General features: G+C 46.6%; 2 protein-coding genes across 2 annotated transcripts; both read left to right on the plus strand.

Moving 5' to 3' along the window:
• The first annotated feature begins 599 nt into the window (after positions 1-599).
• Positions 600-10,990, plus strand: keap1b (kelch-like ECH-associated protein 1b). Its single transcript, XM_084685025.1, has 7 exons — positions 600-705; positions 3,058-4,288; positions 5,384-5,629; positions 6,696-7,372; positions 7,990-8,195; positions 8,831-9,007; positions 9,309-10,990. Exons 2-7 carry the CDS (start codon positions 3,983-3,985, stop codon positions 9,545-9,547), a joined length of 1,851 nt encoding a protein of 616 aa, XP_084541151.1. The 5' UTR covers positions 600-705; positions 3,058-3,982; the 3' UTR covers positions 9,548-10,990.
• Positions 10,991-13,022: 2,032 nt separating this feature from the next.
• LOC146237786 (volume-regulated anion channel subunit LRRC8E) lies at positions 13,023-17,113 on the plus strand. Its single transcript, XM_084686036.1, has 2 exons — positions 13,023-13,164; positions 13,708-17,113. Exons 1-2 carry the CDS (start codon positions 13,024-13,026, stop codon positions 15,994-15,996), a joined length of 2,430 nt encoding a protein of 809 aa, XP_084542162.1. The 5' UTR covers position 13,023; the 3' UTR covers positions 15,997-17,113.
• Positions 17,114-18,393: the final 1,280 nt, after the last annotated feature.

The raw sequence follows: 18,393 nt of genomic DNA on the forward strand, positions 1-18,393 counted from the left end.
TACCTTGATAAATTGACATTTTATGCATTCCTAGAATACATATTTCAGCAGGAAACCAGGGCATAGACTACAAGGTAAGAAAAGGAGGTTTGTTGCATGGAAAAATCATAGTTTAATGTTTTTGAATTATCTTTAGACAAGGATCCTGGTATAATAATAATAACACATTTTGGTCTGGCAATATTAATATGATATAAATAAATAAAACGATATTAAGGTTATATCATATTTATTTTCTGTCTTTCTTTCACCCATATTAATCATTCCATTTTGACAGTGCACATTTTATTCATATAGGTTCACTCCAGGTCATTTGGTTTACTCTGCATAATCACATTTACTGTTGAATCTGTGGCAAATAGGATCTTTCATATGTCTAAAATAATCGAATATTTTTAAATACCGACAATGCTCTTATTTTTAACATATTAGATTGACAGAGGGCCAACATCTTTGGGCACGTTGCCTATAAGAAGAGCCGTTCTCTTCCTTCATTTTAAGGACTCCTCTTCTGTAAAAGTCCTCTCCCGTTGGGTGATATTAACCACTCATTCGTGTCTATGGAGCCAAACCATGTCGTCTTCAGGCCAACTCTTATTTTGACATCGAGACGAGACTTATACAATGCTTAGTCATGGTGAGTTACAGCTTTCCCCCGATCCTGTGTGGTGTTCAGACAGCGACAGAAGAACGGACTGGAGCTTTGTGAGTTTCGCTTCTGTAAATGTATATCAGTATAGCTGGTTTTAAATGTAATTAATGTGCTGTTTTACTAATTGTCCAGTTAATCCGCGGCATAACACATTTGAAAGGAATAAAGCCCAAAAGGCTACTGAGCCCGCTTTGTCAACATTTTTGTTCTCGATCGACTCCAAACCACTTAACCTACCATATGCGACGCCAGTTTTTGCCATCTAAACGGTCACTGTCAATTTGCTGTTTATAATCGATTTGATATTTGTTTGACGTAGCCTACCATAAAACGACACTGCTTTTCGCCTTTTCGGGTGTTGTATAATTGCTATGCATGTTGCATGCCAATACTTGTTTAGTACGGTTTTTGTAACCAATACATCAAAGAATGCATACTCTATTGGATTCGAGAAGTAATCAGTCCTTGGGCGATATCTGGAATTGGCTGGATGTGATAAACTGCGAATCCAGCTCATTCTGGGTTTACATAAGGACTGGTCTCACTTCTGGGTCATGTTTTGGTACAGACAGTTCTATTGTCGCTCCCCACCTCTAGATTTAAGAGCAAATTAACAGCCACTGATGAGAGCACTCTGCGTAGTCTAAATAACCTAACCTAGGGTAAATGGGGTACACAGAAAGTTAATGGATGTAGAATATTTAGTCTTTGAAGAGAATGTTAAGTCGCGTGTCGGTTTTAGTCTACGATGTTGCCGTTTCGTGTGAACATGTAAAACAACAATGCAGTGAGAGTATGGCTCGATAAGCGCAACTCTTGAACAAAAGCGGGGAGCAGAGATTTGTGTCTTAGAGTTGTCTATGTCTGTTTTAAACTGCAGCAAGACCGGTCTATCATTATTTCCACACGTCGGATAGGAACATGTGTCCGTCACAGCGTGTACAGTAACATTTGGCGCGGAAAAAGTATGCTATCAACTTTAGACCGGGGATTTTAGGCCCGCAAGTTGGCAATGTTGTCTCCATGAGTGAGTGGGTACACTGTAAACAGTCTTAGAGTTGAGCAACATGTTTTTCGCTGAAATGTTTTTTCCCCCAGAAACTTGGAAGTGGGAAGTCTACCATATAAAAGGAAGAGTAGGTTCCAGGACCCAATATTGCAACATTGCCCCATGTGTGCATGATTAGCCTACGTTTTCCTATATCAAAGGTGGCTCTGTGGTGTCGAAATGGATTCAAACTTGACACCTTTTTTTGGTTTCACTTTTCTGAAGATGATAAAATGGCACAACGACTTACTACTCGAATAATAAAGTAATATCACTAGCTGGAGCAATTCAGTCTGTTTGCTTATCAGAACTTCGGGTAATGATTACATTCACAATGTACAGGTCCTGTTATGTAACTCAGAATATCTACTGTAACAAAATTGTTGCTCAGTTACTGTGTGAGGTGAGGCAGTAGTGACTGTTACTTTGCTGAGAGACACAGAGAGAGAGAGACTAGTCTTTAAGACTAAGGAAAGAATAACACCGACATGGTTAATCAGGTTATGTTGATGTTGCTATTTGCTGTGTGTATGCCATGCGCGTGTGTCCGTGCAGTGAGAGTTGTGTTGGCTGTAGTGCATACCGTACAGCTCTCCTCACTCCTTCCAAGTCACAGGACAGGGACAAAACACTCGCCCATGCTGACCCGTTGGAAATACTCTCCTAATTTAAGTCAGCCCGTCTTTCGCTGCCTGCGTCACTTGTGCCAGAGGCTCTGCTATCTCTTTCACCCGGCCCACATTCCCACATTCCCGTTTGAGTGAAGTATCGGGGGGGTGGGGGGGGGGGGTGACACTCAACTCAATGAATAATGCTCAAGCCTAGTCCATAACAACGCAGAGCTTGTCCTTAACAACGCAGAGCTCCCAGCCCCTTGCGCATTTGATAGAAGTGGATAGGCTCTAGTAAGTCCTAGGACGTCATGAGTGTGTTCCCCCGTGCTTACGAGCAATTCAAACCTCTCATCTTACCAGTAAAAACTTGCATTGTAATTGTTGTTGTGATCTGGAAAGGTGAAAGGTCACAATGCCCTAGAGCAGATTCACAGTGACTAAGAGAAAACACGGCGATGAGGATTCATAGCCTGGGTGTGACAGTTGGATGAACGCTCAGTATCCGTTTCTTAGTTGACTTTTGAACCGACTGAATGCTTTGAGTTGTTCCAGAACTTACCGTCTTGCTGACTCACAGGTCTTCCATGGAACTTAGTCACAGGACACATCTGAAATGGGCTGTGAAGAGCCTGTAGTCTAGGCCCACCTGTATGTCCACCTGTACTGTAATGTCAAGAGTGTATGATTAAATAACCTTTGTTTAAGCCCCTTTCTTTTTGTCTATCTCTGTTTTTGTGTTGCAGGTACTCAGCTAATCCTACTGCTTTCCATTAAACGCACCAGTGCAAACAGATTCCAGTGACTTCTAGGAAATCCAGCATACCGACCCTGCCTCATTCCTTCGGACCTCTTGCGACGCCTCCCTCGAATGCGGCTTCTCTCTCAACAGAGTTTATGACCCTCTCTCCTCTCAGATCTTGGCAAAGCCGGAGCCTAAAAGAAGTCTTAATTAATACTGCTATTAAAATGCGGTACTAAATTTTATTCCCCCCCACCCGCTCCTTCCAGCAGAAAATCAATATGTTATTTTAACCTGCAATTGCATATTCCTTACTAGCTGAAACGTGCCCCTGTGGATAAGGAACCTAATTCCACTGAACGACTCAGTATTTTTTTACACATCCGACTGCTTCAGGTTTTTCCCTTGTCGCTAAAGTAAACACTTGTGGTCAAACAAACTATATGACTTCCTAAGGTCCTGTCACACCTGCTCTATTATTCCTACCCAGAAGACCTCACGTTACCTTTTCATTTCTCTTGTTCTCCTTTGCACTGTTTTCACGATTTCATAAGACGAAGGTTTCCCCTTAGACAGAGCGAGGGGGGGCACAGAAATTCCAAAACACAAAACAATTTAATGATGCAGTAAATCCAATTGCAGCTCTGGCCATGTTGTAAACCACAAACAACCATGACTGGCAGTTAACACCACAGGGTTTTTTTTACAGTTGACTTTTGAACCCCAATGTTACACCATGGCTGGACTTGTGAGATAAGTTGGACTCCAAACAAAAACCCTTGGTTTTTCATAGCTTTTTCATCCTTTTTTTTGTGTGGTTAGTTTGAACCTTTTTCCCCTCACATTTGCCCTTTGCCACCCGGCAAGCAAGGATATGCCTGTCAACGCGACCCGCGGTTGTTGAGGACGCGCAAACGGGAGAAGGGGAAATGACGGAGAGCATGACCGAGTGCAAGGCGCTGGTGACGCCGTCCACGCGCAATGGCCACCGGGTCTTCAGCTACACGCTGGAGAGCCACACGGCGGCCGCCTTCGCCATCATGAACGAGCTGCGGACGGACGGGCAGCTGTGCGACGTGACGCTGCACGTGCGCTACAACGACCTGGACGCCGTGGACTTTGTGGCCCACAAGGTGGTGCTGGCCTCGTCCTCGCCCGTCTTCCGTGCCATGTTCACCAACGGGCTGAAGGAGTGCGGGATGGAGGTGGTGCCCATCGAGGGGATCCACCCTCGGGTGAGTGCTGCCCGGCTTCGCTCCACCGCTCGACACGTATGAAAACAAATGAACAATAGTAAGACAAGAATAATAACAACAACAAGAATAATAGTAACAAAGAAAAAGGGAAACGGGACAGTGATGGTGTGCTAGCCAGGAGATAGGTGCCAAGGTGAAGGGTTTCTGAGCCAAGTACACTAGAACAGCTAGCCGAGAGTAGAGAACTGAAGTCAGCAGGCTCCCAGCTCTTTCTCTTCATTAGAACAAGGAGCCACATATGACTGTTGGGAAGATGGCGGTCTATTCGATATGATTATAGAGCAAGTTCAATGTAGGAACTTTAAAGGCCATTAAATGGTCGGTAGAGAGGATAATAGAGAGGATAATTCAATACTCCCAATTCAATAATCCAAAAAAGAGGAAGGCAGCTTGCCTCATTGTAACCGAGTCGTTTACACACTGGGGGAGGGGGGACTGGTAATGATTCAACTGTGTGCTTGATAAATGGACTTGAATTATCAGTTTGACCTCATTAATCAAGCATTTGCACTGGGCTGCACCTATTTTCACAGATGGGCTGGAGCAGTAGCCAATGTGCACGTGCACACACATACACACACAGTTGCTCTTGCTTCGGCTGGAGCAATCTTCCCTCTGACTCAGCAGATTGGGATCTGCGCCTTAGTGTCCCCCCACCCACCCTCCCACACACACACACACACACACATACACAACGTGTTGGCGTGCTAACCACCGTACTTTGACGAATGAACGTGTGATCACTGCTCCAACCGACAACTGATAAGGCCTACCTTAGTGTCATACTGTAGTGGAGTACCCCAGAACTGGTTCATCCAATCAGATGACTTGGTTCAGTCGTTGTTATGATCAGACCCGAGTCCCCCTTTTTTTTAACAAATGTAATGGGGCAGATCAACACCTCTCTGTATCTTTTGTTCTCTTATCAGTCACAGATTTCCATATCTCTCACCCTTTTCCACTTCATCTTCCCTCTCTCGCCATACTCCCCCCCCCCCCCCCCTCCCCCCTACTATTTCCTCACTGTCCACCCTCCACTCAACCGTCCTGTTTTTGCCCACGCCCTTTCACCAGGTGATGGAGCGGCTGATTGAGTTTGCCTACACCGCCAGCATCTCCGTGGGGGAGAAGTGCGTGATCCACGTGATGAACGGCGCGGTCATGTACCAGATCGACAGCGTGGTCAAGGCCTGCTGCGACTTCCTGGTCCAGCAGCTGGACCCCAGCAACGCCATCGGCATCGCCAACTTCGCCGAGCAGATCGGCTGCACCGAGCTGCACCAGAAAGCCCGCGAGTACATCTACATGAACTTCAGCCAGGTCCGTGAAGCGCGCGCTCGTACGCTGTGACGCATAGACGGGGCTAGCTCGTGTGACGTGCCGGAACGGCTAGATGTGTTCCCCTTTGCTGGCGGCCTCGGGTGCGGATAACTTCCTCTGCCTCAAAGTTCGTTCCAAAGTCGGCAACGACGGATCGTCCCATCTTTTCGTCCAGTGGGTGTTTTTTAGAATGAGGCCGCGAAGCGAAAAAGTCGAAAGGAGTGTCCACGTTTCATCAAATCGTAAAGTGAGCCTGTGTTGAGCTCTCTGATAGTGGTTTGGCTAAACTGCAATGTAACCAGACCCTGTTTTTGATTCTTAATACGTGCACAATGGTACACTTCAGGGGGGGGAAAAAATTGTAAAGGCCAGATTCATCCTTTATGTCAAACAAAGATAGCAAGGGCATTGCAGCCCTTGCTATCTTTGTTTGACATAAAGGATGAATCGATCTTGTTCCTGAAACTCACCTTTGAAACTTATCTTTGTTCGTTATCACTGTAACCCACTGCTGGCCTATTGCAGTGTTATAAAGATTAGCCTGTGACACTCCATAATCAGTCCTTGTTTGAGTTCCTTGTAACTGCTAAGTCCTTTCCCTAAGTTGACTCACCGTATTTGGTGAAGTCGTGCCAATAGCACTCATGCCAGGGGTGAAAGCTGCAAGTCAACAAGTTTCAGTTGTTCTATTGTGGTTGTCGTCTAAAGATGGTTTGGTCTGTCTTTTCCTCTCGGGAGCTTTGGTGATCCGTGACATGGCATTTGCGCGCTGTGGTGTTTAGTAAGTGAGTCATGGTGGTGAAGGGGTGTAGGCCGCTGTGGGCTTGCGTTTTTTCTGTCTCAGGCTCGCATATATTTCCTGCTAGTCAGACTGAAACGAGGGACGTGCCGCCCTAGGTTCTCACTCAAATAGGTACACACACACACGACTCTTCGTTCTTAGTCATCGGGCCTTGAAATGTCACCGATAAGGAGATTTCCCAAAGACGTTTCAGCACGCAGCGGTCTGTAAACAAGCTGTGTGCCCAACTCAACATTTGTTGTTGTTGACGTTTCTGACCCCTAGGTGGCAACGCAGGAGGAGTTCTTCAACCTGTCGCACTGCCAGCTGGTGACCCTCATCAGCCGCGACGAGCTCAACGTCCGCTGCGAGTCCGAGGTCTTCCAGGCCTGCGTGGCGTGGGTGCGCTACGACCACGAGAACCGCAAGCCCTACGTCCAGGCGCTGCTCCAGGCGGTCCGCTGCCACTCCCTCACCCCCCACTTCCTCCAGGCCCAGCTGCAGTCCCTCGAGTGGGACCCCCAGTGCAAGGACTACCTGGCCCAGATCTTCCAGGACCTCACCCTCCACAAGCCCACCCAACTCATCCCCTGCCGGACGCCCAAGGTCCCCCAGCTCATCTACACGGCCGGGGGCTACTTCCGCCAGTCGCTCAGCTACCTGGAGGCCTACAACCCCTGCACGGGCGCCTGGCTGCGGCTGGCCGACCTCCAGGTGCCCCGGAGCGGTCTGGCCGCCTGCGTGATCAGCGGGCTCTGCTACGCCGTCGGGGGGAGGAACAACGCCCCCGACGGGAACATGGACTCCAACACCTTGGACTGCTACAACCCCATAGACAACCGCTGGCTGCCGTGCGCCCCCATGAGCGTGCCGCGCAACCGCATCGGGGTGGGCGTGATCGACCGGATGATCTACGCCGTGGGCGGGTCCCACGGGTGCTACCATCACAACAGCGTGGAGAGGTGAGGGGTGCGGGTGTTGGGGGGGCGGGAGGGGGGTGGTTTCGGTGAAGGAGGCGGGGTTTCTGCTCGAAATGTGTCCCTTTGTTTACGTTCGGGAAGGGTGGTAGTTTTTTTTTCTGGGCCTTCCAGCATCTGTAGTGCCTGTAGATCTTTTCATAAAGTTTAATGCCACAATAAGATTGGTTTTGTATTTGGAAGTGTGTTGTGTAGTCGATTTATTTTTATTTTTTTTCTTCTTGGGAACAATCAAGTAGTTAGAGACGTTGAACTGCAGTTACCTGTCCGAGGTACAGCTAACTATTGTAACAATGCCACCCTCGTTTTATTTGAGGAAGTACATTTCAAATAATCTGGGAAGTAAGATTTCCGTACACAACAGGCCACAGTACACCAACACACACCAGGAAGTAGTTTCTCTGAATGAAATCGCTTGTTCCCCACACACGCCTACACACGCTTTTGAAGTGTTACAGAAATGCATGTCATGGATAGGATACAGGATAAACCAGTCTGTATGGAACAGGGCTAATGAGTGTCACCATGACTATCAACATGACTATCCTCCCATTCACTAAACAAGTGTGTGTGCAACCCCCCCCCCTCCCATACCCCCTCAGATATGACCCCGACAGAGACCAGTGGAACCTGGTGGCCCCCATGCTGACGCGGCGCATCGGCGTGGGCGTGGCCGTCGTCAACCGGCTGCTGTATGCCGTCGGGGGCTTCGACGGGACCAACCGTCTCAGCTCGTCGGAATGCTATAATCCCGAGAAGGACGAGTGGAACACCAAGGCCTCCATGAACACCGTGCGCTCCGGAGCAGGTGAGGGGGGGGGGGGGGAGGGGGAGGGACGTGTCAGACCTCCGGGCCTCCTGTCTGAGCAGAGTCCATGTGACGTCTAGCCGATCGTACGCTCTAGACCAGTGGTTCTCAACCCTGGTCCCCGAGTACCCCCTGTCCTGCACGTTTTAGACGTTTCGCTGCTCCAACACACCTGATTCCAATCAATGGGTCGTTATCTAGTTATGCACCAGCCTGTTAATCATTCATTTGAATCGGGTGTGTTGGAGCAGGGAAACATCTAGTGCAGGACAGGGGGTACTTGAGAACCACTGCTCTAGACTAGAGAACAGACCAGCTAAACGGGTAACCAGGCAGGCTGCTGAAGACCTCACTTGTCATGTGAGTGGCAGCGCTGTCGTCACTCTCATTTGAAGTTCCCGGTTCACATGCGTACAGAAGGTGTGACTCGAGAGTCGTAGGCCCCGAGTTCACGACAGACTATCTCCTGTGGAACTGTGACTGCAGGAATAAGACACCAACGTGTAAATTGCTAAATAAATGTCATGCACTGCCAACTCGCTCTACAGTCACCTCCGTGCAGCGGGACCCCTGAACTCCATAACGATCCCCATTCCTCTCACCCCCCCCCCCCCCGTCCCCGTCCCCGTCCCCAGGAGTCTGCGCCCTGGGGAACCACATTTACGTGATGGGCGGCTATGACGGCACCAACCAGCTGAACACGGTGGAGCGCTACGACGTGGAGACGGACACCTGGAGCTTCGCCGCCTCCATGAGGCACCGCCGGAGCGCTCTGGGCGTCACCACGCTGCACGGACGCATCTACGTCCTAGGTCGGTGTCTGGCGGCGGGACTCCGTGTTGTCTGTGGGGTGGGGTGGAGGGTAGTGGGCAGGCAACTGTTCCGCTCCCAGGCCGAACGGAAATGTGGAGACTTCCTCAATCGGCCGTCTCAAATCAGTTTGCCTTTTGTTAAAACAATCCAGTTTCTGATGTAGAGAACCGTCCTCGACTTCCCCGTCTGACACGTTAACACTATTTATAACTCCTATCGTGTAACATGTCACTATATTTAGCTTCGGCCCCGCGGCAAACGGAAGACCATCGCCCTGAGTTGTTCTTCTCGTGTCCACAGGCGGCTACGACGGGGACACCTTCCTGGACAGCGTGGAATGCTACGAGCCCGAGACGGACACGTGGTCCGAGGTGACGCGCATGACGTCGGGGAGGAGCGGTGTGGGCGTGGCCGTCACCATGGAGCCCTGCCAAAAAGAGTGCCAGGTGCCCAATAGTAACTGCGGCGGCCCGCCTTCCTACCCGGGGGGGGGGAGGCCTGCCCCTGCCCCCTCCCCTAAGACTTTCATAAGAAAGTAACCCCTTGAAGAGATCTCAATAAATGTATTATTTGTTTCTGATTCGAGAGTGTTTGATTCACTCTGCTCTGACTCGCATGTTCAGGCGTAGAAATAGCCATGTTCAATCTATTTCTATGCTACTCGCCTCCGACTGGAGCAACATCCCCTTTTGGACCAATGTCTCCCAGGTTCAACCAATGGGAGAAAAGGGCTGAATATTCAAAAGGCCAATGAGGAAGCATCCAGGGGTTCTTTTTTCTTTTTTTCCTACTTCAAGACCAGCCTGTGCAGACCAACCAAATCTAAGGGGGGCGGGGGGGGGGGGGGGGGTGCGGGGTAGAAAACAAAGTTTAGCATTTGTCAGTATCAGAAACCTGGGAGGATTTACACAATGCAAAAAGTGCCATTAGCATGTCTCTGGGCATGACCTTTTTATCATCAGTATACGTAACTCCTGTCCGATACCGTAAGAGAGAAGACACAAAATGGTGGCACTTGGACGCTCGCGGGGCTGGTGATGTGCTTTTCCAGTAGTTTACAGTCCCTGTCCTATTCTCCCCTTCCCGAGCCCTAGCTCATAGCTATGTAGAAACACCCGGTCCATCATCCAAACATCCCCTAACCCCGGCTACTCGGTTGCTAAGCAGTCATAAAAGCATTTGATTGGTGTTATCGCCATGGCAAATACATTGGCCTGTTATTAGCCAATGGTCACATTTGCCTAGCTGATCTGTTTTATATCTACAGTACGTGGAAATGGCTTAAGGGGATAGGATCCTATCAAGATAGGACCACACCATTAATTGGAGCATATAGAACCTTGGCGAGTCCAGTTAACCATCAAGACGACAAATGTGTCAATAAGCATGGCAACACTACACATAGTTAAATCTCAGAACTCTCCCTGCTGTTACCATTGTGTTTTACATGCATCCTGCCTTTCCCCAGATCACAAGTGACCATTATTATCCTGTAGAGTATTTTTGGAGGATGAAATGGCGAGAACTAATCTGTGTAAGGAAATGTATTTGTAAACAGTGGTTTAAGCTACAAGATTTTTTTTTTTTTCAATTTTTTTTTTTTTATATAAGGTTTTGTACATTTGTACATGATATTCCACAGGATTCTTGTACAGAATTCTAGAGCTCAGTTTTCTATTTATTTTGTTCCGGTCCTCCTTGTCTTGTCATTTGTTTCAACTGACTACATCTTTGTACTGAAATTGAACTATTGTTATTTTGTGTCTTGCTAACCAGCATGCGTTGTAATTGGGGATGCCTATGAATGCTACATTTAAAAGTTTGTAAAAAAATTACTTAAGTTTCAAAGGGACTTATTTTCTCGTCTGTAGTTTGAAATGAAAAAATTATAGGATATTTAAAGACTGCTTTGTACATTTTTCAGCCAACAATGCCTGTACAAAAATACACATTGTATATTAATAAAGTTTATGTTTATTGTACTGCCATGTTGTCTTTTTTCTCCATTGTGACATGTTGCATAACCAGATCTTTTCTTTTTTGTTTCATAGCTTAAAGGTCCCATGACATGAAAATGTCACTTTAGGAGGTTATTTAACATTAAGTTCCCCTTGCCTGCCTTTGGTCCCCCAGTAGCTAGAAATGTTTATAGGTGTTAACCAAGCCCTGGTTATTCTTCTCCGCTTTTGAGAAAATGAAACCCCAAACGCTCCCATTTTAAAATGTTCCTCTTATGTTTGCTTTGCCTGCCCAGAGAATATGGCCTGCCAGTGACAAAATGACCTATGAACGTGCTAGCAGGATAAGGTTTTTTCCTCGATAGACAACATGACTTGCAAATGACCGAGGCATGGCAGTTAGCCCCGCCTCTCTCCTGCTCATAGCATTTAAAGCTACAGACACAAAAATTGCACCTGCCAAAGCTCATTGTGGGACTGCTTGTAGTGGCTGTAATTCTGCACCAAGGCTGAATTTCGGAAAATAGACTTCAGATACAGTATTAGGGGACCACTAAGGCCTATGTAAAAGCATCCAAAAACAGCATGCCATGGAACCTTTAACTTCATAATCAGTTTGAGAAGCTTGGTTGAACGGCATATCCTATGTGCAATTGATTTGTGTGGCAATACAATAGCCACTAGATGGCGCAAAAGGCTCAGAATTATATCTCGCTTGTTCATAATTTTGACAGACAGTTCGACTCAAGTACAAATGTTGATATCGTGCAATTTTTTAGAATTTTCCTGTTTCCTAAACCTTATTACTGCTAACTTTGATCTCCATTACAATGGTTTTATATTGGCATGTTTCAAATTTTAAGACTACTATTAGGCCGTTTTAATATATTAGGCTATCCATAACAGCTGCTGTTGACACTTTGCATAAAGTTGATGAATCCGGCAATGGAATGTGAAGTGGCTTGTTCAAGCTAACTGTAGGAACTGTTCCACAGTTTCTGCCAGCTTGTCTGTAGGCTATACCACAGGTATATCTATTGACAATTCAGGACTAATTCATCACATTTGTTCTTAATTCACCGGGTCCGGTAGCCTTTAGCCGGCATAATCAGTATTCAGATAAGGGACGATTGCGCGCACACGTTGTTAGGTAGGATATTTGTTTTGGGATAGGTGTGGACTAACTGAGCTGCGCACGTTAGTAGACTAGTTGTTCATAAGAAGGACTCGACGCATTTGTTTGGTCTGACAACAATAGCAACCAGGCGAACTGAAGAAGTTTTCTCCCCCCCCCCCCTCTGGCGTCGCACAAACTTGCTTCAAAAAATGGATTTACGCTCCTAGCACTTTTTCAAGAAAGTTCGGGGACTTCACCTGTGGATGCAGCAAGAGCGCAGGTAATTTCGCGCCTTTAAGATTTTGGTTGTTCACATGTGCATATGCTTCACAGGTTACATTTAACAGAGGTCCATATGCTTTCATTTACCATAGGCTATAGCCTAAGCCTACTGTATGTAAAATTCGTGATCCTAACGTAAAAATAAAAGAAATAGGAGAGCCTACATGGTTTCACTATCGCTACTCATATGGCCTTGCAGGACTTATTGGCAAATGCCTGTTTATGATTACATTTTTTATAACATAGGGATACATGTGTCACGAGTAAGTCATACAGTTTCCTCACAGTCGATTGGGGCAAAAAAACTCTTAACATTAAGGCTAATAGACCTACACAAATAAAACCTATGTCACAAATTATTTTCACTTAATTTAGGCGTTCTTTGCTCATATGACAGACAGCCATGAAATAAAAGTGAAACATGAAAGAGAATGAATAAGTCTATTGTGAAATGTTTCAGCGCACCTCCAATGTTGGCTTATCTAACACCCTATTAGATTACCTCAACTGTATGACTTGTTCAACGGGGTCCTTTCTTTTTGTTTGGTCAGTTGTCAAACTGGTTCATCCACTTTGTTTTATAGTATCTGCTAACAAGCCAAACCTTCTACTGTACATGCATTCTCCCTCTCTTTCTCACTTGAATACAGGGTTCAGGATGATCCCAGTGACTGAGTTCAGGAACTTTGCCTCAGATCAGAATCCCCGCTATCGGGTTCTGAAGCCATGGTGGGATGTGTTTTCAGAGTACCTGTGCATTTCCATGCTCATGATTGGAGTCTTTGGATGTACCTTACAGGTGAGGCGAAATCTCAGCAACAAATTACAATTTCTAGTTTTACTAGATTGTAATACAATGTGTGAATGCCACAAATAGAATAAAGCAAATATTTAACCAGTTTTTTTGTTGCATGTTCATATTCTCAGAACAGTTGCATATGCATGCAAAGAGCACATGGGATATACCCAGTGAAACTGTTGCAACACTTAAGTGTAGCACATTTACAGGATCAAATGTTGACCTTAAATGTGTAACTTTAAAAGTATAGTACACATTTTACCTTAAATACCTCATACTTTAACTAATATACAATATTTGTCCTTGATGACAACCTTCAGGTCTAAATCTTGATTCCCATACCACATTGTTCTTATCTAACCTCCAAGTCAGAGTAAACAGTAACAATGTAACCTCAATGAACCAGCCTTAATCCAAAATTGGCCCAAACCCCAAACACTAGTTGAGTATTTAAGATGTCGTCTTGCCTGCCGGGTGTCAACCAAAACAGAAATGTGATATAACAGTGATATATCTGACAACCTTTCCCTCTTTTGTCCATAGCTGACACAGGAGAAGATCTCATGCCTCCCCAGCCACTTGTCCAGCCCCACCCCTGAGGCCATTGACTGTAGCTACATCCGTGGGTACCGGGAGAATGAGACACAGGAACACACTCTTGTCACACCCCACAGCGCTATCATACGCGAGGTATCTGGACGCAAGAACAACCTGGACATTCACCAGTACGTGTTCGTCAATCACTACTGCTACGAGCGGGCAGTCCACTGGTACGGCAAGTACTTCCCTTACCTGGTGGTCATCCACACCATGATCTTCATGGTGGCCAGCAGCTTCTGGTTCAAGTTCCCCGGAACATCGTCCAAAATCGAGCTCTTCGTCACCATCCTCGGGAAGTGTTTTGACTCGCCCTGGACCACACGGGCACTCAGCGAGGTGTCGGAGGAGCGTGGCGAGGAGAACATGGTCATCTGGAGGAAGAACACCATGTCAAAGTCACCCGACAAGTCGTCGACAGAGGAGGAAACAGTGGGACTTCTTCACCGTTCTTCCTCGGTGAAATCCAACCCAGAGAAGGTGAACCCGGAACCACAACCAGACGCTTCTCTGCTCGACAAGAAGGAAGGGGAGCAGGCCAAGGCTCTGTTTGAGAAAGTCAAGAAGTTCAGGACTCACGTGGAGGAGGCAGACCTCCTTTACCTGATGTATGTGCTACAGACGTCTATCAAGGTCTTCCAGTTTCTCTTGATCACCATCTATAGCGCTGTCCTGGTGCCCAACATCGAGATAATAGTTCAGTGCTTGGTTCCTCCAGATTTGACTGGATTTGATATCTTCTGCTGCAACCACAATAAAGCCCATATATTTTCCAAGCTAGCCTACTGCTATATCTGCTTTGTCGGTGTCTATGGACTTCTATGCATCTATAAGCTCTATTGGCTCTTCCATCGACCCCTTAAGGAGTACTCTTTTGAACATGTCAGATTAGAGACGGGCATCAACGACATTCCAGATGTGAAAAACGACTTTGCGTTCCTGTTGCACCTCAGCGATCAGTATGATGCCCTTTACTCCAAACGCTTTGCCGTCTTTCTATCAGAAGTCAGTGAAAGCCGGCTTCGCCAGGTCAACCTCAACCATGAGTGGACTGCCAAGAAGCTCCGCACCCGTCTTGCCCGGAACGCGAGCAACCGCCTTGAACTCCACCTCTTAATGCTACCAGGGCTTCCGGAAACTATTTTCGAGGTTCCCGAGGTGGAATCCCTGAAACTCGAACTCTTGACAAATGTCACTATTTCCTCCAATGTGGTTCAGTTAGGTAATCTCCAGGAGCTAGCGCTGATCCACTGTCCTGCTAAGCTCCAGTTAGCCGCCCTGAACCACTTGAAGGAGCAACTGAAGGTTCTCCGACTGGCCGTTGAGGGTCTGGAGCAGGTGCCCATGTGGATGTACACCCTACAAAGCCTGGAGGAGCTGCACCTGAGTGGACCCCTGACCAACGAGGTCTCCCGCAGCGCCTCGCTCGATTCCCTCCGAGAGCTCAAAGCCCTCCGAGTCCTCACCTTCCGCAGCCACCTCACCAAGATCCCGCCCGGCGTGGCGGACGTGGCTTCGCAGCTCCACAAGCTCGCCGTCTACAACGAAGGCTGCAAACTCCAAGCCTTCAGCAGTCTCAAGAAACTGAGCAACCTGGCCTCCTTGGAGCTGATAGCCTGCGTGCTGGAGCGCATCCCCAGTGCTGTATTCAGCCTGTCCAGCCTGCAGGAGCTGGACCTGAGGGACAACAAGCTGACCACCGTCGAGGAGATCCTCAGCCTGCAGCATTGCCGACGCCTGGTGACACTGCGCCTTTGGCACAACAGCATCAGCTACATACCGGAGCACATCAGCAAGCTGCGCTCCCTCGAGGTGCTGGACGTCAGCTGGAACAAGCTCTACAAGGTGCCTTCCAGGCTCTTCTACTGCACCAAGCTCAGGCACCTAGACCTCTCCCACAACCAGCTCACCTCCCTCCCCCCCGAAGTGGGCATCCTCCAGAGCCTGCAGCACCTCTCAGCGTCTTTTAACTCCCTAGAGTCCCTTCCAGAAGAACTCTTCTCCTGCAAAAGGCTTAAAACCTTGGCTTTGGGAAACAACCGCCTGCACTCTCTGAGTCCCAGGGTGGCCAACTTGGCCCAGCTTGTTCGCCTGGAGCTCAAAGGAAATCGCCTGGAGTCTTTGCCCCAGGAGATTGGAGACTGCCCATTACTCAAGCTCATTGCTGTGGTTGTTGAAGAAAACTTAGTTGATTTGCTACCCTCAGATATACGAAGTAGGATGACTAACAGTTGAGGGATGGACAGGATGCATTGAAAGTGAATGCCGACATTGGGTGGTGTGTGGAATACTGTGTCACATGACCCAAAGGTTCACAACAAACCATCGTTGTGTTTACCCGTCAGCCCGACGGTTAAAAGACAATGCTTCACTTTGTTTTGGTATGCGGTAAAGTTGTCGCAATACGACGGTGGGTCACAATGACTGATGGGTCAGAATGACCCAAAGATAACACAAGGGTTAAATGCTTTTGGCACATCAGCAGAACAATCTTAAGCAAAAAAAAACATTGCAACCTCTGTTACCTTTAACACTTTGATAATTGTTAAGACAACAATACTGTCTAACTTTTTCAAATACTGTGGTACAATACACTAAAACAGAATATTTTTTAACAGGCCTGACAACACAGCTTATTAACCTTTTATGAAATCAGAAGGAAAGAGTGGAGTGGAGACAATCCCAGTTTAAGACACAGAAGGACATGTGGATTCAGTATTGTCGTCCTCGTAAGCTATGCCATTTGTAACATGAGAGGAATCCTAATTCTGAGCGCCTTTTGGATGGAACTTTAACAACTTCTAACAAAGACTGAAAGACAAGGCGAAAACACGCTGTTGAACAAGTTTTTAGCAGAATGCTATCCAAATAATTATTTTTGGTGGTCAACCACTTGACGTCTGTTAACTTAGGGGAATTACTTTTATTAGCATGAAACTTGACTGCAACTTGACCAAATTCGAATTACAGAATAGTACAACATTATTGTCCTTTCTGTAGTATTGCATCACATTAATAACTGGCTTGTCACAGCTGACACATCAATCACATATTAAGTAATACAGACTGATATCATCACATGAAACTTCCTTATTCCTTTCTTTTTGCAGTGGCATTGTTTTTTACTACCTCATCTGCAAAACAGTCAACCAGTGACACTGCAGACTAACTGAAAAGGGCTCGATTCCCAGACAATGCTTGCTAATACTGCTATCAGTAATACTGTTTTAGAACAGGGTCCATTTGACAGTTTTTGAGATCCAACTTTGTACTTTTCAACAGCAGGAGGATCACTGTCGATAGTGATAAAGAAACAGCACAGCAGTATACCTGTTGTGTATGTGTGTGTATATATGCATGTCTGTTTTCATTCTTTCATTTCATTTGATATGTTCTAAATGCAAATCCTGTGATTCACACGTGTTGTAGAAATATTTGCCTGGCTGTCATCCGCCCCCACCCACCCACGCATAGAGCCATCACAAATTTGCTGCCATTCTGTTCCTCCTCTCTCTACAGCAGCAGGCACAGTAGAACTTGAGGGTGGAGTCTCGTCCTGACTTGTGTGTCCATAACAAGGGATTACATCTGTTGTATAAAGGACATATCCCTTTCATACCCAAAGACACACAGGCCTGGCCTTAACACATGCACACACCATTAGGAAACCTGCCCAAACAAGAATCTAAAAGTAAGGAGGAAACTGAAATAGGGTGGCGCAAAGGGAGGAACAGAGAGAGAGTGAGTGGAAATTTCCTAAGGTGCACAGCCGGGTGTGTCACACCAGTGCGCGTGGCCGCGGTATGCACGCACACACAGGCATTCCTCTCTCTGGCAATCATTGCCTCTCCTCTCCCTTTTAGTCTGTCCTTGTGTCAGTTTCAGGGTGGCAATTGGGTTCACGTCAACCATTACAGAAATAGGAATCAACGTAACTCAACCAGGAAGTGATAATGCAGACATTAGGCTACATAAACTCTATGGGCTACATCATTCTTTTTCAATTGGTCCAAAGGTGTATTGGTCAGGGTATTTAGTGGGGTACCATCTTCATCCACTACGCATTTACTGTAATTGTCCCTTGGAAGTGCATAGAACTGCACTTCCAACCTCTAGCATTGACTTGAGTCAATGCATAAACTTGAGACAGGCTTCCTTTCGGGTTTATAGCTAATGGACTTGTGATTCTGAAGTGAAGTGATAAAGAGTTTTTTAAGTCTGCAGATTTTGTATCCAGTGTTCTCTTGGGTTCCCTGATGCGACTCACTAGTTAGTTTGTAAATCAAAGAGTGTCATAAGACCCACGAGCACCCACTGGTTTCATGACCCCCCCCCCCCCCAGTCCCTTCCCTTTAAACCTTTAGAGAAACATTCATTCAAAAGAGGGGGATTCATATTTCCATTAAATGACTTCTAAAAGGGTGATTGTATTGCTTCTACTAAACACAAATGTACAAGCATGGGATCCAAAAATAATGTTAAGCAATTGTATTATTTGCCGTATACAAAATCGATTCAGTATGGGTTTACAGATGTATTTTATTGTCACTTCATGTGATAATATTATCTCAACGCTCTCAATACATACAGTATGTTGGGAACTGTAGTTAATAAACGATATGTTTCGCAACG

The sequence above is a fragment of the Hypomesus nipponensis genome, chromosome 21, assembly GCF_054491055.1.
Source record: "Hypomesus nipponensis isolate SF chromosome 21, ASM5449105v1, whole genome shotgun sequence".
Lineage (NCBI taxonomy): Eukaryota > Metazoa > Chordata > Actinopteri > Osmeriformes > Osmeridae > Hypomesus > Hypomesus nipponensis.

Excerpts from the sequence above, each read along its gene's own strand:
- keap1b (XM_084685025.1), top strand. The coding sequence starts at position 3,983 with ATGACGGAGAGCATGACCGAGTGCAAGGCGCTGGTGACGCCGTCCACG. Across the intron at positions 7,373-7,989 it reads CATCACAACAGCGTGGAGAG|ATATGACCCCGACAGAGACC; the intron begins GTGAGGGGTGCG and ends ATACCCCCTCAG. Across the intron at positions 9,008-9,308 it reads CGGACGCATCTACGTCCTAG|GCGGCTACGACGGGGACACC; the intron begins GTCGGTGTCTGG and ends TCGTGTCCACAG.
- LOC146237786 (XM_084686036.1), top strand. The coding sequence starts at position 13,024 with ATGATCCCAGTGACTGAGTTCAGGAACTTTGCCTCAGATCAGAATCCC. Across the intron at positions 13,165-13,707 it reads TCTTTGGATGTACCTTACAG|CTGACACAGGAGAAGATCTC; the intron begins GTGAGGCGAAAT and ends TTTTGTCCATAG.